Source organism: Chanodichthys erythropterus, chromosome 13 (genome assembly GCF_024489055.1).
Source record: "Chanodichthys erythropterus isolate Z2021 chromosome 13, ASM2448905v1, whole genome shotgun sequence".
NCBI classification, from domain to species: Eukaryota; Metazoa; Chordata; class Actinopteri; order Cypriniformes; family Xenocyprididae; genus Chanodichthys; species Chanodichthys erythropterus.
In genome coordinates this window covers 37132088-37159001 of record NC_090233.1, presented here as the reverse complement: position 1 = coordinate 37159001, position 26914 = coordinate 37132088, and the positions used below count along the sequence as shown (strand labels likewise).

At 35.1% G+C, this 26914-nt stretch overlaps 3 protein-coding genes across 5 annotated transcripts in view; 1 reads left to right on the top strand and 2 right to left on the bottom strand.

Moving 5' to 3' along the window:
* Nucleotides 1-336: 336 nt before the first annotated feature.
* erlin2 (ER lipid raft associated 2) lies at nucleotides 337-17808 on the bottom strand. Its single transcript, XM_067405906.1, has 12 exons — nucleotides 17702-17808; nucleotides 16744-16848; nucleotides 16568-16649; nucleotides 16431-16477; nucleotides 14269-14330; nucleotides 13923-14048; nucleotides 13289-13362; nucleotides 9995-10053; nucleotides 8927-9018; nucleotides 8705-8794; nucleotides 2899-2978; nucleotides 337-2799 (listed from the first exon to the last, which is right to left on the bottom strand). The coding sequence occupies exons 2-12, from the start codon at nucleotides 16845-16847 to the stop codon at nucleotides 2620-2622; spliced, it is 996 nt and encodes a 331-aa protein (XP_067262007.1). The 5' UTR covers nucleotide 16848; nucleotides 17702-17808; the 3' UTR covers nucleotides 337-2619.
* Nucleotides 17809-18500: 692 nt separating this feature from the next.
* Nucleotides 18501-21877, bottom strand: fbp1b (fructose-1,6-bisphosphatase 1b). The gene is made up of 7 exons (XM_067405905.1): nucleotides 21654-21877; nucleotides 20940-21102; nucleotides 20581-20673; nucleotides 20336-20476; nucleotides 20096-20233; nucleotides 19192-19311; nucleotides 18501-19046 (listed from the first exon to the last, which is right to left on the bottom strand). The coding sequence occupies exons 1-7, from the start codon at nucleotides 21821-21823 to the stop codon at nucleotides 18858-18860; spliced, it is 1014 nt and encodes a 337-aa protein (XP_067262006.1). The 5' UTR covers nucleotides 21824-21877; the 3' UTR covers nucleotides 18501-18857.
* A 2093-nt stretch (nucleotides 21878-23970) lies between these two features.
* ttc33 (tetratricopeptide repeat domain 33) overlaps nucleotides 23971-26914 on the top strand; it is a 37393-nt gene continuing 34449 nt past the window's right edge. The window contains exons 1-2 of one of the 3 annotated variants that reach the window (XM_067407208.1): nucleotides 23971-23997; nucleotides 24838-25065. In XM_067407208.1, the coding sequence (XP_067263309.1) occupies nucleotides 24839-25065 (227 nt within the window). In that variant the 5' untranslated portion in view covers nucleotides 23971-23997; nucleotide 24838. Of the gene's footprint in view, nucleotides 24109-24837; nucleotides 25066-26914 lie in introns of all 3 variants that reach the window. The other 2 variants (XM_067407207.1, XM_067407206.1) reach the window with 2 other exon arrangements.

Genomic DNA, 26914 nt, shown 5'->3' with positions numbered 1-26914 from the left:
GTTAATAAATATCATTTGGTTTCCAACATTCTTAATGATATACTTTTTTATGTTCCACCAAAGAAAGTCATACAGTTTATAAACTACATAAAGGTGATTAAATGATGAAAATTTTCATTAACCTGCCCAACTGAAGACAGTTTATGTCTTTATTATTATTATTATTAGATTATTAAAACAGCTGGAAATGATATGTCTGGAAAAAAAATAGGGAAAAGAAGAGATTTGTTCATAACTAAGACAAATGGCAAGTTTTTTGCAATTATACAACAAAAACGTATGACAACATTGATGTAATACAAGACCACAGTGTTAGACTGAACAGCTGTTCTTTATTATCATGATGCCAATGTTTAGTACATAACATCTCTTTAAACAATCAGGAAATTGCACAAGAAAGCATTAAGCATTTATTTTCTTGTAATGTCCTCACTGCAAGTTCCCACAAACTGCAATCAATGTATCTGGATAAAGAGGCAAAGTTTCTTTTAAAAAAAGACCCTATAAAAACAGGCCATCAGCCAGTGTGATCATACTCACAATGGTCTTCTATGGCTATCCAAGTGTTGATGAAAAAGGTTTTGCTAAAAATCAACCAACATTAATTAATTAATCCAAAAAAGTAAATCTGACAGTTGGAAAAAAGAACACATGAATCTTGAAATCTCAAGCCTTTTTTCTTGATTTGATTGTTTTTCTTGATATATTTTTCCATCGGCACATTTTTAAACCTTCCACAAAATACACTTCTCCTTAAATCAATTTGACCTTTAATGTTGTGCAACGGAAAACAACAACAACAACAACAAAAACAAAAGTAATAATAATAATCATTATTATTGATCACCTTTCATATAGCATTCAAGCATTTAAATGTAAAAGGGAACATGCTTTTGAAGATGTCACCTGAATACATTTTTAAAACTGAACACAAAGACTTAATAAAGGGGGAAAAAAAAAAACGTTACTGTATAAACAATTACCCACCCAACACATAGCAAATTGTACTGTTAATGTACATTTATAAAGAAACTGTGAACTTGACAACACACGACAAAAAAGACAGTGATTCTACACACACTCAAGTGCAGCAAAACACAGACATGAACAGTAAAAATCTTTGGGAAGTTCTGATGAGTCTCTGAGGTTTTGAACAAACAATCCGCTACAATGTTTAAAACAAGCAATTCTTAGCCAAAAACAACTGTGTGTAAATAAACATGCCCTTTGAAAAAGTCTCACTAAAGTTCTCAAAGGAACTAAAGTTCTTAAATCAAAGCTGTCCCACTTTCAAAGACAGTAACACTAATGAGATCAATTTCTAATTTCAAATGTACAAATATGAGGTATGCTGTTCATTTTTAGGAACATTTATACGGTACATCAGTGAAAAAATTCTTCCTTCAAGTTCCAGATATATATGACTTAACATGTATACCTGACTTCAAGCTACTGATCCACATGAGTTATATCTGGAGGTACAAGAATGAGTTACACTGTGTACATGATCTTCATGTAACTATTTTAAACACTAAACAAAAAAATGCCTGTATATTTTTTAATAGAACTTGAGTTTAGAGGAAACGGAAATCATTTATGGAACATATTCCAAACATAACTAACAAACTAAAGTAGAATAAACATTCCATCAGTGAGAAACAGCTCACAGACATGCTAATTTGTACAGGTCAATGACCAGACAAAGACAATAACTAATTATTGATGCAGTCAACACTCAAATACTCGGAAATGTGAAAGAGACAGAAGAACTGGGAGGTTTGTGAGATCACAGTTCCTCTCTGGGCTTATCAGTGCTGCATGCGTACTAGAAAAGGCAAAAAACACTTGCTAATTTAAAGGGGGCATCGCTATATAGTGTACTGTACATTGCTTAGGAGGGAAAATTTCTTGCTGCGTTCAAACTACTAAAAATCTGCACACACTATTTTTAAATATATACGATGCATTGCTTCTATATTTAACATTATATGATTTATGCTACACTGTTACCACATGACCTATGCTGTCAGTTTACACAACTATGTCCTCACTACAAATTATCTCTTGAAAGATTTTCTCAGTAAGTTAGTTTCATCAATTTTAGTGAATTAAGTAAAAATGCAAAACAAATGGCATCAAAGTTTTAAAAATCCTAATCTACTACATACTCTTTTATTCTGAGGGGCTTGAAAAAAAATAATCCCTGAGGTATAAGAGCCTTTAAGATGCTAAGATGTCTATTAAGTACATAAACCAATCCCTCAGTGTAAAAAAAAAAAATACAACAAAAAAATTAATGACAGTTTCATTTTATAAACTTGATATATCTAAAAACATGCACAATCTTGTGCGTACATTCTCAGATTCAAATTTAAAGCGCCACATTCCGTTCTATTGAAAAGTATAATACTCTGTTCAAGCACCACTGGCTTGTGATCAAGTCACTAGGGTATAAACGCAGGTGTTTCTGTCCCACTGATAAAGCACCATGTTACTTTACTGAAGTGGTTTCAGCTGTACTGATTGTACCAATGCAGTCTACTGACTGGCCATTAGTCTCTATCATTACCTGTTAATTTATCCTCAGTGCTACAACCCAGAGTTCTACCCCATCTCTTGTCATTCCAAGTCCAGTATGCCCTCTGAGATGGCGTCTATGGCTTTGGAGGCAGCGGAGGAGGAGCTTCCTGGTCCTGAGTCCATAAACATGTTAGGGATCTCACTTCCAAAGTAAATCTTACTATTAGCTGCTATTGCCTTAAATTTCATCAGCTGGAGATATTCAGGGGTCAGCTTGAGCTGTGAGAAGAGAAGAGAAGACAAGACAAGAGAAAAGTTAAACACATGTTCATAAAACAATGAGCACAGTAATGATGGGGTGCAGTTTTAAGAGTTTACCTTATTGGCCTCAGCTGCTCTCTGTGCGGTGTAGAAATCTGCATCTGCTTTTGTTTTCTGCCTAGCAAGGAAAGCGCTGTCTATAAAGATAGCAAAACAAATAATAGTGCAAAATGAACAACAGAAATCACAGCAACATTCATCCAGAACTGTGTGATGAATTCATTTTAAGCATCCCAATTCACACTTATGATTATTAATATATGGAGTCGGATCACCCAAACCTCAGAAAATTAGAGAGTCAAGAGTTAAAAAGTTGTAATTATGAGTTAGAACTATACAAGGATGTGACTGCTTTTTACAGGTCTCTTAATTAGGGTAATTCCTACATATCATCTTTGTATCTCAACATGCCGGCCGCCATGAGGGGACCAGCTTTCACATAAAATAAAACAGATGGCTATTAGATGACTGATATGACTGTGTACATGATTTTTAATGTATTTTTCAAAAGTAATATATTATGTACAAACTTTTAATGTGGGAAAAATTGACTGAGACTGACTTTGTTGCACTCCTGCCAGATTTTTCACTAGTTTTACAACCAGAACTCAGTTGATGAGACCTGCAAAAGACATTCTGGCCAGTTTCACTATTCGCTGGAAAGATTAGGACAGCGGATGTCCAAGTATTATGAGGCAGTATATACACCAGAGCTTTTATATTTAAGCAACCCAGTCAGAGATCAAGACATAATGAGGACTTTTAGAAAAAAAACAAATCTGCCTTTTATTATGATTTACTTATTTGATCAGCATAGACTTTCCATCCAACTTGCTCCAGCAGATCAATCATTAAGTAGAACTTTGACACCTCAAACATCATTTAGTAATAACACGTCCGTGGTGCTAGCTGTCATTCTAACATATGTAACATATGCTATAATTTGAATCTTTTTCATTACAAATCCATTAAAATAACTTACTTAGCCTTCAAAACCGCAATGGGAAGGGAGCAGTGAAAGACAATGTAATTTCCTCATTATCTTCACCTGGAATGTTACCATGACAGCACATTGACAACAGAACGTTCTTATTATTGTTGTTAATATAATTGTTGCAAATTAATATACACTTTAAAATGAAGTTGTTTTATTTATCTTTAAAAAAACAAAACAAAACATACTTTATACACAGTACGTGTGTGTTCCCTCTCCACTTTAAAACTGGCCATCTTTTTAGGTAGGTAGTCATAATGTATCTACTATTAAACATTTCATACCTATGAAACTTTAAACTTAAAGGAACACTCCACTTTTTTTGAAAATAGGCTAATTTTCCAACTCCCCTAGAGTTAAACAGTTGAGTTTTACCGTTTTCGAATCCATTCAGCCGATCTCCGGTTCTGGCGGTACCACTTTTAGCATAGCTTAGCATAGTTCATTGAATCTGATTAGACCGTTAGCATCGCGCTTAAAAATGACCAAAGAGTTTTGATATTTTTCCTATTTAAAACTTGACTCTTCTGTAGTTAAATCGTGTACTAAGACCGACGGAAAATAAAAAGTTGTGATTTTCTAGGCTGATATGGCTAGGAACTATACTCTCATTCAGGCGTAATAATCAAGGAACTTTGCTGCCGTTCCATGGCTGCAGCAGTGCAATGATATTACGCAGCGCCCGTGAGCCCCTGCTTGCACAGGGAAAGTGCCGTGCAACCATGGAGACGTTTGTGAGAGACGCTGTGTAATATCATTGCGCCTGCTGCAGCCATGGAACGGCAGCAAAGTTTTTTTTATAACAAAAAGAACTGAACATTTAAATATAATAATGCAGCAGTACACAAAAAAATTAAAGTAAAATGTCTCAGACAAATAAAAATGCAAAAGAATGATATAGAACAACAGGCAACACTTTACAATAAGGTCTCATTATTTAATATTAACGCATTAACTAAGATTAAGAATAAGCAATAGCTACATTTGTAACATAAGGTATTATTTTTCGTTAACGTTAGTTAAAAAATACAACGGATCATTATTAGTTATAGCTTAGGTCCATTAAATAATAATTTGATATAATAATAATAACAACATTATCTAAGATTAATAAATGTCAGTTTGGTAATAATGAATTAACATGTTAACTAATGAAGCCTTATATCACTTAGTGTTACTGAACTATAACAAATAATCAGAACATTTTAAATCATTATAGGGGGCATGTTGTAGTCCAGATTATAATATAAAAATGTTTAAGTTTGTAAACAAATAGCCTATTAAGTCTTTAAGTATTAAGTATTTGATGCTGTGATGAACAACATTACATACAAAAAACTGAATGGCTGTTTGAAGCATTTTAAATACTGTTCAGTAGCAGAGCTGCTGTGTTTATGGGTTTCCGGGGTAACCGCAGTGTTTCTGCTGTTCAATCAGCGCCATCTGCTGTCAGAGAGTGAACGCGCACTTTCATTCAGCGCGTCTCCTTCACTCGTTTCGCTATGTGCTTCTCATGCACGTTGGGCTTGTTTACATCTAAGCGTGTGTCCCTTTGACGCAGAATACAGCGGTTTTTGTGCATTTTATACGGTTGATGACGAAAGTATTCTTAAAATGCATTATAAAAATTGGATAATTCGTAATAAATAATAATTAAATAATTCCACAATTCATTCAATAATAATTAATTTTAAGTGCCCACGATAACAATATCATGCAAATTGATTATCGGGATATATCGCATTACCGAATATCGGCACGTCTATATGTACCCTTCGCTAACAAATTGTGGAAGGGCTCTTTGTGAGGTCTTCACTTTTTTTTTTAAAACTCCCCTACAAATGGTATCCCATTCCCATGCCCTTAAAGAAAAACGCTGTTTGGAATTTACCCATTATGTATTGTGTTGCAATGAATAACGGCATAATAATAAACTAATATACAAGTTCCAAATCATGTTCAGAACAAACAGTCCTTGCATCTGCCTTTACGACACCATCTTGTACATACTGTAGGCTTACACATTGAGAAAAGAAAATATCTATAATTCTACCCAATTTTTAGTTTCACATTAGTTCAGAATAACTCTGACTGTCCAATTTCCTAACCAAACAATTTCCTAACCAAAAAAATTCCTAACCAATGTTCACATGAATCCTTGTGAACATTGTGGTTTTTAGCATGTGTGATTCAGCCGTTTGGCTCAGGAAAGTATATTTCCCAGAACTACTGTGAGAAGGTAAAGAAACCTAACCTTTAAAAAACATTCCATAATACTGCAAAGTAGAAAACATAAGGGCAGACATACTGATGAGTAAACTACTGGCTGTTTTTATTAAACCTTGTGCATCCTTATGGACATTTTTGTTTCAGTTTTATTTTGGTTTATTATGTTTCATTTTGCCTGTGTTAAATAGTATATTGGAATACTATTTCACCTTCATTTCCTTTAATAAATCTACTTTACACTAGTAACACAAAATAGTTCAGGACCACTCAGGAACTTAAGGACAAAAATGTCCCCAATGAAACCCATTAAAACTGTATTTTTTAATTCCAGGGCCATTTAATTATAAAATAATGCAGTCTTTGTTAATAGGCTTTCATTCTATTGGCAAGGCTTCAAAATTAAAATTCTCAGGTTTAGCCTATAAAGGAAATACTCACTTTTTTCCCGTTTTCTGCTTCTGCATATTATAGAGCCCATTGGATTAATTATGCAGCTATAATTGTGTGGGTGTGTTGGCGTGGATGTCAGTGTGTGGTTTGTATGTGGGTACTAAAAAAATGGTGTGTGCATGTGTAATATTTGAGAGAGAAAAATTCTACTGTAGTGCAAATCACAAATCCCACAGCTGTCTGTACCATTGTAGCTTCGCTGGCATCTAACAGGGGAAATTTGGTACTGTGTCTCAAAATGTTATTGAAAGCTAATTTTTTGAGATATCAACATCAAATTTGGAACAAATCTAGCAGTTATTGAGTTCAACATGTTTTATAAAATATATATTTTATATAAAATAATGTTCATTAAATAATTTTCATAATCTTAAACCTCTATAACTTGTTGTTTGTTTCACTTTTTAAACTTTTTTACTTCAACAATAATCTAGGTTAACAAAAAACTTCTCACTGACCTTCTTCCAGATTCTGGTTAACAATTCTATGTAAATAGCATATAATTAATTTATACATAAAAAATACATAATGCATTTCTGGCAATATCTGTCAATAGACACACTGGATAATTTGTAGAGGTCTTGCTCTAATGATAATGACCTGCTTTGCATGTAATCATTTGCATTTGTTTTCACCATGCAATCAATCATTCTCTCTGTAGTTTTGTTTTTTGCTTGTTTCATTCTCACATAATCTTTTACGTTGAGGAGACAAACTCCTATAGGTTTAGGTAAAAGTTTTGAACCTAACAACTCCTGTAACAATGTGCTTTATGTTTTTGAAAGTCTGTTATGTTCACCATGGCTGCATTTATTTGAACAAAAACACAGAAAAAGTACCATTGTGAAATATTGTTACAATTTAAAATAACTGTTTTCTATTTTGATATATTTTAAAGGTAGGTTATGCATCTATTTTTTCAACAACACTGTTTGGAAGTTAGTCGGGCCGACACAAACAACAAATGACTAACCAATCAGCATTAGTATGATGGTCGTGGAGACGGAACGAGCAAGCAGGAGATTTGAAAGAAAAGGAATAAAAACACAAAAAGAGAGATGATGAGACGCAATACATAAGAGCTCATCAGAGAGAATATCACTGGAATGAAGGTTTATGACTAGGACCAGCATTAATATTGGAAAAGCTTTCCAGTGCTGGAGAGAGCTAAGCGGGAAGGACTGAAAACAGACATGGAGGCTGCTTTGATTCCGCTTCACATGTGAGTAAAACTGTGTTTGAGTGTCACTGATTGTCTGGAGCTGCTGTGCTGTTGGCGACTAACAACGAACTCTTGTTTTTTTATTTACTTTTGTGTACTGTACATTCATTTTTTGTGCTTCCTTGTCATACGTTCATCATCTGCACTTTATTTTTCGTGAAGCATTTTGTTGCACGTCAGCTTTGATAAACGGACATCCACTCTCGCATTGCGTGTGTAACAGTGGCCAGATAGTGAAGATAGTTAAGCAAGTAAACCACTGCACACTGACGACCGCTAGAGAATGCGGTGTTTGGCGTCATTGTCAGTGCACACGCCTCGCCTGTCAGCAGAGGACGGGCCGGGGTTCAAGACCGACTCGGAGCAGGGTGGTTAGGATTGGAGGGTGAGTTTTGGAGGCGGAGCAATAAAGAGAGGGGTGGGTTTGTTTAGGTTGATTTCAAATATCAACAATGTCCACCAGCATTGTTGAAAAAATACATACCCCACCTTTAAAATGTAAATTATTATTGTGATGGCAAAGCTGAATTTCAGCAAATATTCCAGTCTTCAGTGTCATGCTAATGATCAATAAAACAGATGTGCTGCTTAATAATGCTGTGGAAACTGTGGTACATTTTTTCAGGATTTTTTGATGAACAAAGGAAACAGCATTTCTTTGAAAATGATTTTTTGTAACATTATAAATGTCTTTACTGTAACTTTTGATAAATTAAATACATCTTTGCTGAATAAAAGTATTAATTTCCTAAAAAATATCTTACTGAACAAAACTTTTGAATGTAATGTTATATTTAATTTATGAAGTAGGTATATAATGCTATGAGGTCATTTCTTCCAAACCCTGACCATTGTTAGTTTTATATTTTGATAAAATATCTGGGCCAATATGGTTAATCTGACCTGTTGTTATTATCCTGCATTGCAGTCTTAAACCCCTGAGGAAACATGAACAAACATTCACCTACCTTCAATTTCTGATATCTTTTTCTCCGTTTCCTTTTCCATAACTTTTTGGCCATATTTGATTTCAGCCACCTGAGCCACCTTCTCTGCCTCTGCAGATATGAAAAAAAGAGCAACATTCTTTTACTTTTAAATGAGCAATAACTTCATCAGTATTCAATGCACACGACCAAACATGCTGAAAATGAATCAGGCTGAAAATGAAGAAAAACACTTTTGTTCACCAATGACAGCCTTTTTCCTCTCTGTCTCTGCTTCCTTCTCTACCACCTTCTGTGTCTGAGCCGCAATCAGTAACTTTGTCCTCTCACTCTCCCTGAGAAGACACACAAAATTAAGATTCAAACAAGTTCAACTGATAAGCACAGACAGAATATTCTTTCTTTAGACCAAAATACAGTGTTGCAGTTTACTTAAGCTGTAACCAGGGTCCAAAATGAAGACTCATCAGTTACTTGCCAGCTGGCAACATAATACATTCACAGTTTGAGCCCTACTAATGGGAGTGTTGAGAGTGAAATAAAAATACACAAACAAATACAGAACTGTGAGTGGCTCATTTACTGTATGATGCTGTGAGAAACTTAACCTGTACTGTGTGTCACTAATATGCAAGATTATTAATTAATAATAAATAAAGTAAGAAGAATAGTTTGCTTACACTTTATTTTGAGGTGCCATTATTACAGTGTAATTATACATTTAAGTACTGAAAAATGACAATTAACTGCATGTACTTACTATAGGCTTAAGGTTAGGATGAGGGTTTGGTTTAGAGTTAATTGTATGTAATTATGCATAATTTCAATTATTACTTGAAATAATGGCCTTTTGCCATGTACTCAGTATGAAGTCTTGTTTGTTTGTTTTGGTTTGCATGACAGTCAGCATTCTTGAGCAGTCTCTTTTGGTTTCATGGAGTTCTTGGAGTTCTCGTTCCCGTTTCTCTCTATGGATGCTATATGTTTGGACTGATACATGGACCTTTGATTTTTGGACTTATGATTTTTGGAGAATACTTGTAATAAACTGCATTTGGATCCTTACTCTCTGCTGAATGCTGTGTTTCCACCAACAATTACATTACTACAGTAAATACATGTATCATATGTAACAATGACACTGTAAAATAAAGTGTTACCAATAATTCCTTTGTGCATATGCATATATGTGCATAAATCATGGCCAGTAAGAAACATTTATTACCACTACAATCACTCACTGTTTAAAGGTGTTTGGATCATGAATCATTACTATAACATGCCACGTGCATAAGGTTCTCATAAACTCACATTAGTTCATAGTTCCTGCGAATGCTCTCTGGAATGTTTGGTTTGGTAACACGGACTGCCTGTTTACGAGAGAGAGGAAGAGAGGAGAGACAAATTAAAGAGAGAAGAGAGACAGACATAATTTTTGTAAATAAAATCTAAATACATAATTAAAAAGCCAGAACAATCTTCTCACAAAGAGACCTTGTTATGCAACAATTTTGCTAGAAGGCCCTTGAGAAAGGAGTCTGAGGAAATGGATCTTAGAACAAAATGACTGGATATGGTCATATAGTTTCATGTGACTCGCAGCTCATCCAGTCTTCATTCTTCCTTGTAGCCTGAATTCTCTAATGGAGGTTTTTTTGGGAAAAGTGTTGTTTACATTACCCACAAAAAAACTCCATTAGAGAATTCAGGCTACAAGGAAGAATGAATCAGGATACTGATGATTTCAGTGTTGTACCAATGAGCTGATGTCTTGCACATTTTTAGTGCTGCCAGATGAGAAACAACAGCAATGGAAATCTACTGCTTGCACAACTGATTATGAGAAAGGCTCTGTGAAAGCTTGGTTCTGCACCAAAGGGATTTGACATAAGAAATGTGAATCCTGCCAAACCAAAGCTAAAATATAGCTGCAAGCAGTGATGATGGGCCCAAGCCCGGTGGCAGCGCCACCCTGGTGGCTTCAGGGCAACTGTGCACGGCAGGCAATAGGCATTTAAAATGGTTAAACATAAAATGTCTATGTCAAATTCACACCACATTTACTGCAGCAGCTGGTGCCCATATGATCACAAACCACAACAGTCACATCCATGATATCATTTAAAATTAGATAACATCCTAATCTGCCATGTCTGTGTTTTTCTCAGACAACCTCTATAAAAATTCCAGAGCAAATTATATACTGTTATTTGAGCAAATTCAACAGTACTCTGAGAAATGTAATCCAGTCTTAATGCAAATGTCTGTGATTGCTGATCTGATATCTTAACACTTCATGTGTCTTTTGACTTCCCTGAGCTATCATTTGTGCACCAATCGTATACACCAAAAGCATGCTTTCATTTGATTTCAATATGTGTGGTATTCAATGAAAAAATAAAAATGACAAAATTAATTAATAGAGCTAAATCACAGAACCTGCAAAGACGATTTTATTATCAGGTCTCAGGTATATCTCAGGTAATAATAAGGTACAAGTCTTGATTTTTCTGCTCACTTGTGCAAGTTTATTGTAAACAGCCACTTTTATAAAATCATGGAGAGAGAGAGTGAGTGAGTGAGTGAGTGAGTGAGTGAGTGAGTGAGTGAGTGAGTGAGTGAGTGAGTGAGTGAGTGAGTGAGTGTGGGTGTGTGTGTATGAGTGAGGGAGTGTGGGTGGGTGTGTGTGTGTGAGTGTGGGTGTGAGTGTGGGCGTGTGGGCGTGTGTGTGTGTGTGTGTGTGGGTGTGAGTGTGGGCGTGTGGGTGTGTGGGTGTGTGTGTGTGAGTGAAAAATCCACATTCAAACCAAAATATCTGACTTCCTGTTGGTCAGAGCTAATGACTGTAAATGAGAAAGTTGTCCGGCTCAATGAGAACAATAAGTGTACCGAGTTTGGTGACTGTAGTTTAAACTAACCCCCCACTTTTGTCAAAAGATGGCACTATAGAGGCCCTCCTCCCCGCCTGTTTCTACTGTTTTGCCCATGTCTACTGGATGACATCTTTGACGTTTGTATCGAGTTTCATGCAATTTGAAGCATGCCAAGTGTCTCAAAAGCATCCAAAACAAATATTAAAGTCTGATGTGTTGCCATGGCAACAGTGTTTGAGATATTGACATTACACTGATGAAGTTTGAAGCAAATCGGGTAAAAATAAGAGGGTGATCTCAAAGCATTTTGAAAGTGAGACACTTCCTGCTGCCAATTGGTGGCGCTATAACTTTGACTCACAATAGTCATATCCATCTGATCAGCCTCCTATAATGAACACACACCTGAAGTTTCATAAAAATCAATCAATGTGTGCAGACATTATAACTTATAATTTCCTGTTTCCCTTTTCTCACTATAAATTCGTTGCCTCGCCACGGCCAAACCATTCGAGATATCAAAAATCCGCTTGCAATTTAGCATCCTCAATGTCTTGCCTTCATGCTGATCGAGTCTGGTGGTGATTGGATTAATCGTCTAGGAGGAGTATATCAAAATCCAGAGCATGTGTTTTCCAAACAACCCATAATAGCTGACTTCCTGTTGAGCTGACGTATAACTTAGAGCACAAAAGTTGTTAGGCCCGATGAGGTCTATATGTGTACTGAGTTTCATACTAATATGTGCAAGCGTATTTGATATATGGACGTTTTTAGACACCGTTCATGGGGGTGGCGTCGAGCCCCCCTGCCACACCCAGGTACCAGCTTCTGCCCCGCCCTGATGGCCGACAATTCTAGTGTGTGCAAAGTTTCAAGAGTTTTTGAGCATGGTAAGGGCCCCAAAAGTGTCCGTATAGTCGAAAAAAATAATATCGCTAAAGAAAACATAAAAAAAGAAAGACAAACACATACATAAATAGCATCGTCTGACAAAATGTAAAACCAGATAAAGTTTTGGTAATGAGTTACGAAAGACCATGGTTATCTCTCCTGAATTTGAAAGAACTGTTTAACTAAGCACTAACATATAACCTGTGCAGAAGATGGCTGTTGACAATGCTGACAAGAACAGAATTCTGTGGAATGGAACAGAAGACAGACTAAGGCCCTGTTTACACTAGCATGTTTTTGCTACAGCTGCACAAGTTTTGCTATAGTTACGCCTGTTGTTTACACTACACCAGCGTTTTCGAACCTTGAAAACAGAGACTTTTGAAAACGCTGCAGACCCCCTTTTAGTTTGAAAATGGCAGGGTTGTGTTTTAGTATAAACAGAGAGTTTTGAAAGCGATGGCATGGCTGCCCATGTTCGCTCTGCGTATCCTTGACAACCGTATAAACAATAACATGAAGACTGAACTGCAATCTTTGCTGGCTTTGTTGTTATTTTTTGCAACCACTGTGCAGTTAAACTCTGCAATTTTTTTTAATACTGCAACTACCTACATGGAGGCAACTCTTTACACTTGTACACGCATGTTCAGTGTGCACAAACGGTCATGTGACATGTGTTTTCGGCCATGTAGTGTAGATGGAGATTGTTTTTGAAATGCTGTGGACATTACACTGTAGATGAGGATCGTTTTCATTTTAAAACGCTGTTTTAAAACAAAAACGCACTAGTGTAAACAGGGCCTAAATTGCAAGGCAAATCCATGATGAATCCCACCTGAATGATGAGTCCAGGTGCCATGCTGGTGAGATCCTCCTGCAGAGTGAGCTTTAGATTCTCATCTATTTGATCTCAGGTCGGAGAAAAATCAACAGGTCACTTAATAAATGATACACAGAACTTATAATCTCATTTTCTCATCACAACACAACTAAATAAAAAGCAGTAGAGAAGCTTAAGCCACTAGTCACATAGAGCACCTCCACATCACCACTAGAGGGCTGTAATACCCTCACACCATTGTGAAGTAAATTTATTATAGAGATCTAAATCTATTATGAACTTCTGACACTGGAAAATTCAAAATGCATTTCTAGAGCTAAAGAAAATCCAATGTAATTACTATAGGGAGTTTCGTTATGAAAAATAAATGAGTTAATGAAAAACATTCATACTATTTTTTTAATACCTAAATAAAAATTATAGGTATACTGTGCATTTAGGGTGTCTTGACATTTTAGCAAGTAAAAATGCATTTACAGAAATGCATGTCCAGCATGTCTATTGAGAGGCAGTTGCTGTCAGCTGCAAGGAAGAGACCCTTACATTGAAATGCAGCAAAATATTAACAAGCTTACTGGTATAAAATCATCTAACACACTATAAAAACACAACACTACACAACACTTACCAAATAGACCTATGTAGACCTCCTGAAGTGAGTGCACACTACAGAACTGATTCAGCTCATGGTGAACCTTGTTGAAAATCAGGGCTTTGTCATAGTCGGCAGTAAAGTTTCTCACAATGCCATAAACTGCAGCAGAGCAGACAATGATGTTAAGAAAAAGATGAATAGGGCACTTAAAATAAATGACAGTAAAAGTCTGAGTCATCAGAAATGATATAATATATTTATCGGTGAGGAGGCTATGCCAAAAAGGCTTTCAGTGGGCCCACCCATGTTACAGCTGTCCACCCCTCACAACACCCTTTTATGCAGTTCTACATTATAAATGACAAAAAACTCATTTTACCTGCAGAGGGAGCAAGGTAGTTCACCACCTCAATGAGATCAAAATAGATAATTACACCTCCACTGTAAAGCAAAACAATAGGTTTCCATATATGAATGAGTGTGTAAATCTATCTAACTTTTATTTGACCTTTTTATATACTTTTACAGAAACAACAGTAAAGATATTTATAATGTTACACGTTTTCTATTTCAAATAAATGCTGATCATTTGAACATCCTATTTATCAAAAAAAAAAAAAAAAAAAAATCCCAGAATTTTTTTTTTTTATTTAAGGCTGTGATGAGAAATGTTTATTGAGCACCAAATTAGTATATAACAAGGATTTCTGAAGAATCGTGTGACACTAAAGACTGGAGGCTGCTGAAAATTCAGCCTTGTCATCACAGGAATAAATTACATTTTAAATTATTTTAATTACTATTAAATTACAATTTCACAATATTACTTTTTGTTTTGTAAGAATCTTCTTCAAAAACATCAAAAATCTTACTGACCCCAAACTTTTGAACAGCATTGTATATATAGACACACACATTTAAACACATTAAAGTTGCAGTAAGAGATTCCTGAGAAACACTGTTGATATTTGAAATCAATACCCAAACAAACACACTTTGCAACACAAGCAACCAGTAAAAGCTGACGCATCAGACAGCTTGTGCAAGTATGAATCAGCTGTGATTCAACAACAACAACAACAGCATATCTTGGTTATGTGAAACATTCAAAAACCATGTTATTCATGTATCGAGCAGAAACAAATCAACCTCAGCATCTGTTTTCAGGCCTTCCTGCTCTCTAACATCTCTCGAATGCTAGAAACCTTTTCCAATATTAATGTGGATCCTAGCTCTTGCCTGATCATAACACTTCTTCTTTTAATCATATTGCTCTCACCTTTTCCTCTTTAGTAACATCTCTCAACAATCTCTCTTTAGTTTCTACAGTCTTTCTACAAATGTCCCTCTTGGATCGGTCCAATCTACTTTGTTTTTTCTCAAATTTACACAGCCACTGTGTACAAACACAATTTTTAGCACACACATAGAATAGAGATCTATGAAATAAAAAAAGTTGTTTGTTTAGGTGCTGATTTAATTTTCAACAGCATTTCTCAGAAATCACTTTCCGGGTTCTACAGCGTTCTGACAGAGAACCCAGAAGCGCTGCACTGTGTCTACAATGTAAACAGCGTGGGAGAATGATAGAAGAGACAAATTTATTTAATAAAGTCATTATTTTTGCTTTGTTTTAGCACACAAAAAGTATTCTTGTTGCTTTATAAAATTAAGCTTGAACCACTGTAGTCAAATGGACATTTTAACAATGTCTTTTCTACCTTTCTGGGCCTTAACAGTGGTAATTAAATTGCCATCTATGGAGGAGTCAGACAGCTCTCAGATTTCATCAAAATATCAGTAACACTTTACAATAAGGTTCATTATGTAAACATTAGTTAAAGTATCAACTAACATGAAATTACCAAGAGCAATACATTTGTTACTGTATTTACTAATCTTCGTTAACATTAGTTAAAATACAGTTGCTCATTGTGTGTTCATGTTAGTTCACAGCGCATTAACTAATGTTAACAAGATTTTAATAATGTATTAGTAAATGTTGAAATAAACATCAACAAAGATTAATAAATGCTGTAGAAGTGCAGTTCATTATTAGTTCATGTTAACTAATGAACCTAATTTTAAAGTGTTGCCAAAATATCATAATTTGTCTTCTGAAGATGAACAAAGGTCTTACAGATGACATGACCGAAATTTAATTTTTGGGTGAACTAATCTAACTAAATATAATCATCAAATACAATACATACATTTATTATTTATTATTGTTTACAACAATAATCTGAAAAGTCTCAGGGAAGAATAGGAGATGTATTCATTTATTAGTTATGTTCTAACACAACCTCTGTTTCAACCTAAACTGACCTCTCTCTTAAGGTGCATTCAGACTAGGCTTTAAACACCCTTTTTTTCCTACCCTGCAATGACTATGTTGGCTATACAGAACTGCAGGCCAGAGTTCACCAAACAAGAATTTGGTATGTAGCAATAAAGAAAACCAAACACCCATGCTAACGCTGGTGTTCTTGCTTTTGCTTTGCATGCACACGAATCTGATGAATGAACAATCAACCTCACCTTGTGCCGCATGGAACGTTCTTTACTTCATCTGTTTGTAGGGTTGTCTTTACGAAAAATGAGAAGATGCAATAAGAAAAAAAAACTACTATACAGAACTATTATGTATAAAGTTGTATTAAAAGCCTGCCTCTTACCTGTACAGATTTGAATGTAGTAATGAACGGCAGCATCAGGTGAAATCCAGGGCCACTGGTGGTGGTCAGCAGAGCTCCACCTCTGAGAGGAGAGAAGAACACACATAGAGTAGAGACTGACATGCTCTGCAGCATCGGTTTATTTCTAGATTATTGGAAAATCTTGAGCATCTGACCTGTAGTAAACACCCACATGTCCTTCCTCAATCTTATGAAGAGCAGAAAACATTGCAGCTCCTCCTATAGCGAGGATCACAGAGGCAATCGCTCCCAACGTCATTCTGAACAAAAAATAAATATTAATATGTTAACCTATAAAAGTACATCTCCATGCATTCAATAGTAAACAACAATTTTAAACAGGTAACTTATTTGATTTATTGTTTGCATAAGTTACCATTTATAGCCTCAAACAGGAAATGTGAAGAATTTTAATCTTAGCAAACAAGGATCCTGAAACAACTTAATAATATTAAAAATATACATGTAATGTGTTATTGTAGCCTGCTGATTAAACCTGACTAAACTGGTTTGCTTGCATCAACGCTTAAAACGAGAGTTTTGTGTGTTTTATGGGTAACAGCTAAACAACATTACTGGTGTGAAACCCAGTGAACACTACCGAGTTCATCATGACAGATTGAGAGAGCATGTGGAACACTGACATTGCTGTGACTTTGTTGATAAGAGGATTGAGGAAACCTGAGAGCAACTGTCTGTTTTATTGACTGTATATTGTTTGAAAATACCACAAATGAAAAACTCAGTTTTGTAAGCACTAGACTAGAGAGCTCAAAACGCATGTTAGAAGGATTTAGAGACAGAATATAACATGCAGGAACTGTAAATTAAGGCACGATTGTACGTTAAACACATGACTTGAGTGTCCAGAAGATGTGTGTTTTCGCTTGATGTTACTCAAACTATTCGATACATTTCTACAAATTAGTTACTGTTATGTCAAAATTACAAACATTCTCCGGGCGATAAGCTACAATCTAACCAATAGAAAACACTACTAGCTAGCTTTAAAAGATGTGTATACAAGCAAAATACTTGAGACATCCTGACAGCGCGAGACTACAGCGCACAGAAATTACTTTGTGGATGAATGCGAGCTAAAAGTGATGTTACCTAAGTACGTAACTCCTTCGTGATGGCCGGTAGAGACACCTGCGATCGATGAGAAAAATACAGCGACGCTCTTTTGCGTCTGACGTCACCACAATTTAGCCACTTTTCCGCTGTTGTTCGAGTATCAGACCACTAGATGGGGACAAATACCTTCCTATCAGAGCAGGATTGTGGCTGTGAGGGAAGTGATGAATAACCGGAATTTATTTTTAGTTTCATTTTCATTTTAGCTTAAGTTTTAGTACTTTTGTTATGTGCTTTTTTCTTTTTTTATTATTATTATTTTAATAGCCTACTACATAGCTTTAACTTATAATTTTTTTATACTTTTGGCAATTTTAGTATTTCAACTTAAGTTTATTTATTTCAGTTACAGTGGATATAAGAAGTCTACACACCCCTGTTAAAATAGCTAGTTTTAGTGATGTAAAAAAAATTTAACAAAGGATCATAACAGAACTTTTGCATGGGAAAAAGAATGCTTTTCTAGTATTTCTACATTCCATACTATAATTTAAAAAAAAATAATTGCACAACTTGTAAATAAATTTTAGTTTCAAAACATTTCACATTAGAGTTTAAGCACAACAGTTCTATGCCATGCGATTCATTTAAATTTAAATGTTGAAAGTCTTATCAAGATTTATCAAACCCTAACTTTCAGTGATGATTCAAAATATCCAAAACCCCATCATAAGATGTATTTCAAAAGTTGATTGCTAATGATTTATATGGGCATGATAATGATTCATATTTGACATGAGATATATGTGTTTGGCTGAAAAAAAATTAAAGCTTATATAATTTCCCAATGATTTCTGATCATCAAATGATGTTTAATGCAGACACAATCAGACAATGTTCTGATTTTATTTTCAAGGTGAACAGATGTGATTTAATATCAGTCACTTTCCATTGTATGGCATCAGATTATATATTTATATTCACTTTATATTATTATGAATTATATAACTAGGGGCCATAAGAGTAAAAAAATTTACACAAACTTAAAATGGAAAGTTCTTGTACCCTACAATATATATACAGATAACAGATGCTTCATGTTTTGTCGTTATGGTTTCACTATTTGTTTTTGAGGTTCAGTGGGATGATGATGGTTGTAGTAGATTGCAAAAGATGCTCATCTGGTGGCATCTCATTTGGTGTGTTTCTTGTAGATGGAGATATACTCCTGCACATCATCAGGGGAGCCCAGCACTACAGGAACCCTCTGGTGGATTGTGTCAGGTTTGATGTCTAGAACATTCATGGCTCCTGTTGTTGCCATACCTCCGGCCTGCTCTATGATGAAGGCCATGGGGTTGCACTCATACAACAGCCTCAGCTGGAGATCAGAAAGATACATGAAATCAGTGAGACTGTTGCCTCAAAGTACATTTTAACATGACACTGACTCTTATTATAACACAAATCCCTTGTGGTGTAGTTAGCATTTCAGTGCATTTACTACTTAACCATGTTTTTCTCACCTTGCCCTTGGGGCTCTTGACATTAGCAGGGTACAGGAAAATTCCACCATAAACCAGCGTCCTGTGCACATCAGCTACCATGGAGCCCACATAGCGCCCTCCATAGGGTGAACTGCCATCCTGCAGGTCAGAGAGAGAACATTATCTTCACAGTCAGTGAAACAGGCTATGATGTTGGTTAAAAATATTCACTGTGCTGAATTTGACAAACTTATATATATAGATAAGAAATTAAGACAGAAATTAAGTAAAAAATGTGCACTTAAATTGAAAAAAGAAAAAAAATATCACATATAACTTTAATGGTCTCACTTGAGAAATTTTGTATTAAGAAATGAACACTTTTATTCAGCAAAGATCCATTAAATGAATCAAAAGTGACAGTATAAAGACATCTGTAATGTCGCAAAACATTCATATTTTGAATAAATGCTGTTTTAGACTTTCTATTCATCAGAGAGACCTGGAAAAAAAGTGTTTTAATTATTAAGCAGCACAACTGTTTTGAATATTGATTCTTAAAGCATCAAATCAGCATATTAGAATGATTGCTGAAGGATGATGTGACACTGAATACTGCAATAATAGCTGCTAAAAATTAGGCTTTTCCATCTTTGTAAAACATTTAATTTTAAAATATATTAAAATAGAAACATTTAATTTAAATTGGAATAACATTTCACAATATTACTGTTTTGAATATGTGTTTGATCAAATAAATGCAGCCTTGGTAAGCATGAGAACATAAAAAATGTTACTGACCCCAAACTTTTAAACAACAGTAAGTTATCTTAAGTCTTAAATCAAGACTTGACTTTATCATGATGTTAACTAAAATCACCACGGTTACTAAACAGATTTTTTTCCCTTCAGTGAGATATGCTCAGAATCTGGAGGCTCTTACCTCTGGGAATTTCTTCTTTTGCAGATATTCTGTGACATCTGGGTAAAAATGCTGTGCATAGCCTTCATTGAGACTGTAGATCTTTCCCTTCTTCTTAATCCTGACGTTCTGGTCCACAAGTATGAACTCACCGATGGCCTAATGATAGAGGAGGAAAGGATGCAGAAAGATTAGTCTAATGCATTTAAAGCTATATACATTAGATTAGAATATAAGGTATATAACATAATGCTGACGTACAGGATCAAGCATGAAGCAGTTGACTCCCTGGCCTGTGGAGAGAACCAGCATGGTAGCACTGCCATAAAGAGCATACCCTGCTGCCACAATGTTTCTGCCGCTCCGCAAGGCATCCTTCTCTGAGGGTTCATCATCAGTTTCCTGGAGATCATGTGCACACACAAACAAACAAACAAAAGCATTTCATTAGATGGCTGTAAAGACATCTGTTTGTACTGCAGTGGATCTGAAAGCCTGTACTGTACCTTTCTGTAGACTGCAAAAATGGTTCCAATAGAAGCTAAGCAGTCAATGTTTGAAGAGCCATCCAGGGGATCGAAGCAAACCACATATTTGCCCTGGGTGAAAAAAAGGACATCATCATGTAGTTTATTGCACAACACAAATTCATCAAAGTAGCTAGTTAATACAGATAAATTTAATAAACCAACAAACAAAATGATTTCACAGACCAAAACAAGCATAATTCACATATTACTTTGGATTAAAGTCCATTTTAAGAAGAACAGTTATTTGGGTGTCTGAATGGTTTACTTTGACTTTTTACTTTTACTTTAATTTGGTGAAAGATTTTTAGGTTTAAAAAAATGATGCACACACTTACCCTTTTTTCTGGTTCTATAATGATGGCTTTCTCATCTTCTTCAGAAACCAAAACACAGGATGTGAAGGAGGATTTAATCATGTTTATTACAAGATCATTGGACAGGACATCCAACTTTTTCACCTGATCACCTGTAACATTTGTGCTTCCGGCAATTCCATAGCTGAGAAAAAGAGATGGACATTTATAAAAGTGATTAATTCATGGACAATTATGTGGCCTATATGCTTTTCCCTCTTGCAGTGCTGATAATTTCTTAGGAATGAGTCAACCTTTGCCCCCTATTTCAACAAGAGACAAGGTCTAATCATTGCCTGCAGTCTGCAGTGTTTGTTTGCAAAGTAGCAGAACCGACCAGCCACTACAACAGTGAATGGACATAAAAATATACTCAATTGTGCAAGCACCATGCACCATAAAAAGAGTGTTGCACAGATAGAAATGAACTATTGAAATAGTTCTAATCAATGGGACACTAAACCATATTGTATTTTCTGGGAAGTGGTAGTGCACAATGAATACCATTAAACAGAGAAAAGTTTTCACACTTTTTCGTACTATGGTAAGCAAAAATGATAGAATAGTCTAAAAATGCAATCTTAAAAGTAAATCCAATACGTATGATATACAGTCCATAAATTGTTATTTAACATTGCTGCACTTTCTGTGAAAGTCTAAATGTTTGCTGGCTAGTGAAGATGCAACAGTACTCACAGATTGGCAATCCCGGCTTTTCTGACAGCAGTGGAAATGGCTTTGATGGCTGTGCACATGGAGTTCAGAAGGGTTGTTAGCTCCCCAGTTCCTTTGGCTTTTCTGCCCTCTTCTAAGACAAACCTGGTGAGGGTCACCACATTGGTATCAAATGCACCTCTGTCTGTCATGATGACTGACTGCTGGAGCGTGAGTTCCTGTGGATTCCTGTCAGAAAGAAAGTATTAGAACTTAGTCTAGATATTTGAGTTGGTTTAAAGGGGGAGTGATTGTAGTTTATCCAATTGCAGGTGTTAGAAGGGAGGAGTGTTTTTTCAACACATGTAGTGAATAGAAGAGAGGGCCTGGCCGAAGTCCATAGAGTTTATCACAGATTTCACCCTGAGTGCAGGGAGACAGCAACAGTCAGTAACAATGGAGCTGATTGTATCATATTGACTGATTTGTGATTGACTGTTTAACTTTTTGCAATTCACATCTCTGCAACAAATTGTATCTACAGTAGGTCTTAATTTTAAGATCTGTGCTTAATGAAGTATTAAAAAGGATGGATGATGAAATCACTACCCTAGTGAAAAAAGTATACTTTATTGTATTTTAAATATATTCCCTTTTTCTATACATTGCAAATATACTAACAAAAAATGTACTATCTTTAAATATATAAAAAGTATATTAACATATTTTCACAATACAACTTTTAACACACTTTAAAATAATTGTACTTTAGTATATTTTCTAAAAAAAATATATTTTAGAAAAATATACTTGAAGTGAAAGTTCAGTTTATTTTTTAAAAGTGTATTTATTTGCACTTTATAAAAATATATTTGAGGTATATTTTAACTGTGTGCTGAAAATGATCATTGTAACAATGCACTGAAAGTATATTTAAAAAATACATTATTTAATATCCTGAAGCTGTAGTGTATTTAGAGTTAAATTTAAGTATATTTTTTTAAGTTTACTTTTCATCCTTGGAATTCATATGGATTTTTATTTTAATTTTTAATATTTATTACTTGTGCTTATTTATTTCAGTATGACTAACTCATTAAAAGCCCATTTTTTAAATGCAGTGTAGCCTACAATTTCCAAATATGTGTAAATATGTTTAATAAGTTACACCATAGACTGTAAAATAATACTGTATTGTGTGAGATTGTGTAATTCAAAGTACAATAGTCAGTATTTGAAGTGGATCAAAAAAGTTCAGCAAAGTTGTCCTGAGAAGAAGGTTTTAGGACAACTTTGATTAAATGTTGACTATATTATACAAAGTATAAGTAATAACAAAATGTATTGTTATTGACTGCAAAGTGTGTAATTTTTGTATTTGGAATAAGCCAAAGGTACTGAGCATACAGTATGCTATACTATTACCTGTAAAATAATATATTCATAGTGCTTGCGTTTTCGGAAGACACTCGTAATTAATTTGTAATGTACTTAAATCACAAATAAAGTGTACTTATAACACAAATAAAGTACACTTTAAAATCACTGATCAAGCATGTAATTAGTCCCTACACAGGCATATACTATAAGTATACTTGAAGTTGTTCCAATTTAGCACACAAAAGTACACTAAATATACTTAAAGTTGTGTTTTATACAACTTCATTACAACTAAAATATACTTAGTACAAAAATAGTTGTTTCAAAATAGCGCACTTTAATTTAACTAATCATTAACACACTTAAAATATACTGATAATTAGTCTGGCTGCAAGTATACTTAGCATACTTTTTTTTCACTAAATAAAGCTATTCTAGTCTACTGAAATTATTTAGCAACATTAATCCATCTGTTTACCAAAAGATCCACATATGACATAGTTTTGGGACTAATGATTGATCAGCAGTTCAGAAATGTCAGCAGAAACAGGGTATCCGTGACCAACGTGCAGTTCAAAGGTTGGTGTGCTTGATGATTCTTCTCTGAAGGTTAATTGGCTGCAAAAGAGTGGGGCAGTGGGATTCTTACACAAGATTTTAACAAACATATGATATATATATATAATCAGGTTACTGGTTACTATGATTTAACTCTGATCTTTGCTGACTTGATTTACACATGTACTGGACAGTTTGAACAAAGGGCTAACAATTATGGTAATAATGTACAATAATGCAAGTGATGCAAATATTATTATTAGCAGTATTATTAAATAAAAATAGAAAGTCCTCCAGTGACAGTATGTAATTTTAAATTTATATATATAAACAGAACCAGCTTCGGTTGTCGGAGCCTTGATCGACTTTTAATTCTGGCCCTTTATTTTTAAGAGAGTTGTACAGTACTTCCGGGTTAGAGGGCGGAGTGGACGAGTCCAAAACATTTGTAAGGAACGCGTTGCTGCGACACAAACAAACCACAATTTGTTAGTGATGTTGTCGTGTATTAATAACTATTTATGAATCAGGTTTGGCTTTTTCGACCTCATATTTTAACGTATGTGTTCAGCCGCACGCGCAAACATAAACATTCTTAAGAAAAATGACTGCATAAAGAGCATTTGTGATTGTTAGCATTAGTATTTTATGTGATTCAGACAGTATGAATGTGACCTGTGCAGTAAATGATCATTGAGCTGTAAAACAGCGCTGTGTTAGACTGTTATTGGTTGCACTTGACCTTATTTGCAGTTACAGGTTCAATATGAGACGACTGTACCTAGAATAGTCATTATTAATGCAAACACAATAATTGAAGATGCATTTATTTTGATACAGTCAACAGTGTGTTAATATAAATAACCTTTAGCCTTAACAAGATTCAGTCTATTTTTATTCTTTGATTCTGTAAAGGCAAATATAGTGATTCAATATAGAGTTGTTCATATTTGATTTTTGAAGATGAAGATGAGCTTTTGCATGGACAAAGCAGTGTAATATTATAATATACTCATTGAATTCAGAGCACGTAATGATCTAACAAACAAATAGGCCTAAGACGTGTAGTTACCTATTATTTTGTATATAATACCAATACCTTCAAGGTTTGGCCTCAGAATAATGAATAATTACATGTACTTCTCATGTCTTTTACTGAAAATTGCATGGCTGTTTTCTGTTAATCATTATATTTTAATGTGATATTCACAATTGTTAGTTTTACAGCAGCTGTTCCTTTTTTTGAATTGAAAGAACTTATTTAATAAATGAGTTATTGTTTTGTCAGGATGGCCTCATTCGGCTGGAAGCGTAAGGTGGGGGAGAGAGTTTCCAAGACGACGGTGCAGCAGTTTCAGCAGGACTCGGAGCAGGTGGATGATGAGGATGATGTGGAGAAGGAGGGAGTTGATTGGCTGCATGTGATCAAACGGCGACGAGAGGTGCTGCTGGAGGATTGTGCAGCTAAGAGCAAGAGACTTAAGGATGAAGGAACACTGCTCGCTGAGCAGGGCAGGTAGACGTTTGTGTTTGTGTGATTGTTAAATCCAAATGTCTAATGTCCAGCAGCCTTGTGTTTTTAAAGTCGGCATGAAATGGAAGTTGTGATTGTCTTTTCTTCCTGATTTGTGATATATATTCGAGTGAATCAGCTTCTTGAAAAAGAAAAAGTGTAGGGGGGACTTGATTTTGTCCAGCGGGAACTGAATAGGTCGGATCGTTGTGGTTTGCTATTTGCTGTGATCTGATGTGAGTGACAGGTTGTTCCGCCCTTACGGCAGTAAACGCATCTTCAGAGAAGAGATGTCGCTGCAAGTGGGACGGAAAGTTATTTTCACTAAGGACTATGAGGGCACATAAATTAAAAAAAATATGTGCAGTTAGTGCACGGATAAATCACTAATAATAAAATCTGCAATATTGAAAAAAAAAATTAAAAAAGTGTCAGTTTTGACTCCCTTGCTACTAGGGTATATTTATAATAATCAAAAAAATAGTCATAACCTGGAACATCACAAAACTGCAACCACTGGCATTTAAGCGATGCATACAAAATAAAAAAATAAAAAATCAAGCTTTGAGGAAATAAAAGTGTGAATAAGGGTCTCCAAATCCCTAAAAGTAAGAAGGTGCTTTAACTTTCGAAGTCGCTTTAGTTGGAAAAAGCTGGCCTGACAACTGAATTTATTTGTTTGTCAAACTTCAGATCGGAATCAAATATGACCCCCAGATTTTTAACATAAGAGTGATTGTTTGACTGAAGAAAGCACTGTATTTGTCAATCTGTGGTTTGGAGCCAAACAGGATAACCACTGACTTGTTTTCATTCAACTGAAGAAAATCCATCAATTATTTAATATCCTTTAAACATGCTAGCAGGGAAGAAACAAAATCACTACCAGAGTTTAATGGTAAATATAGAGGTGGGTATCATCTGCATAGATGTGATAGGAGATCTTATGATGCTCAAAGATCGAGCGCAGTGGAAGCATGTAAAGAGAAAATAAAAATGGACCCAGAATCGAATCCTGTGGCACCCCACAGGTGATTGGCACTGGGGATGATGAAAATTCTCCAATTTCTACAGATATACTCCTATTTGAAAGATAAGACTCTATAAGACCAATCTAAGGCAGCATGCCAGCATCACAGATGCCAACCTCGTGATTTAATCTTCTTAACCGGTGGTACAATGGTCCACGCCGGTGTCAAAGTCTGCGCTTAAGTCCAACATAACAAGGACTGCACAGTCGACTGATAACAAAATGTCATTTATCACTCGTAATAGGGCAGACTCAGTACTGTGCTTAGCCTTAAAAGCAGACTGAAAAGGATCTAAGATGTTGTTTGAGATTAAATACGGTGCAAGTTGATTTAAAACCACTTTTTCCAGAACTTTCAACAAAAAGGGCAACTCAGAAATAGGCCTATAGTTATGAAGTTCAGAAGAATCTAGATTTGTTTTTTTAGCAAGGGGTGAACCACAGCATGTTTTAAACAGGATGGAACAGTGCTGCTATGCAGAAAGGCATTTACAATGGAAAGTACACTAGGTAAAACAACATTCAATACCTCCTTAAATAGGACAGCAGGAATAGTATCCAGAGAACAAATTATATTAATATCCTGATTTAGACAGGGAGCAATCAGTCCCACTATACAGTTGCAAGAATGTGAACCAGTATGTGAAGAAGTATGTGAACCACTTGCAGAATCTGTGAAAATGTAAATAATTTTAACAAAATAAAGGAGATAATACAAAATGCATGTTATTTTTTATTTAGTACTCTCCTGAGTAAGATATTTTACATAAAAGATGTTTACATAGAATCCACAAGACAAAAAATAGCTGAATTTATTAAAAT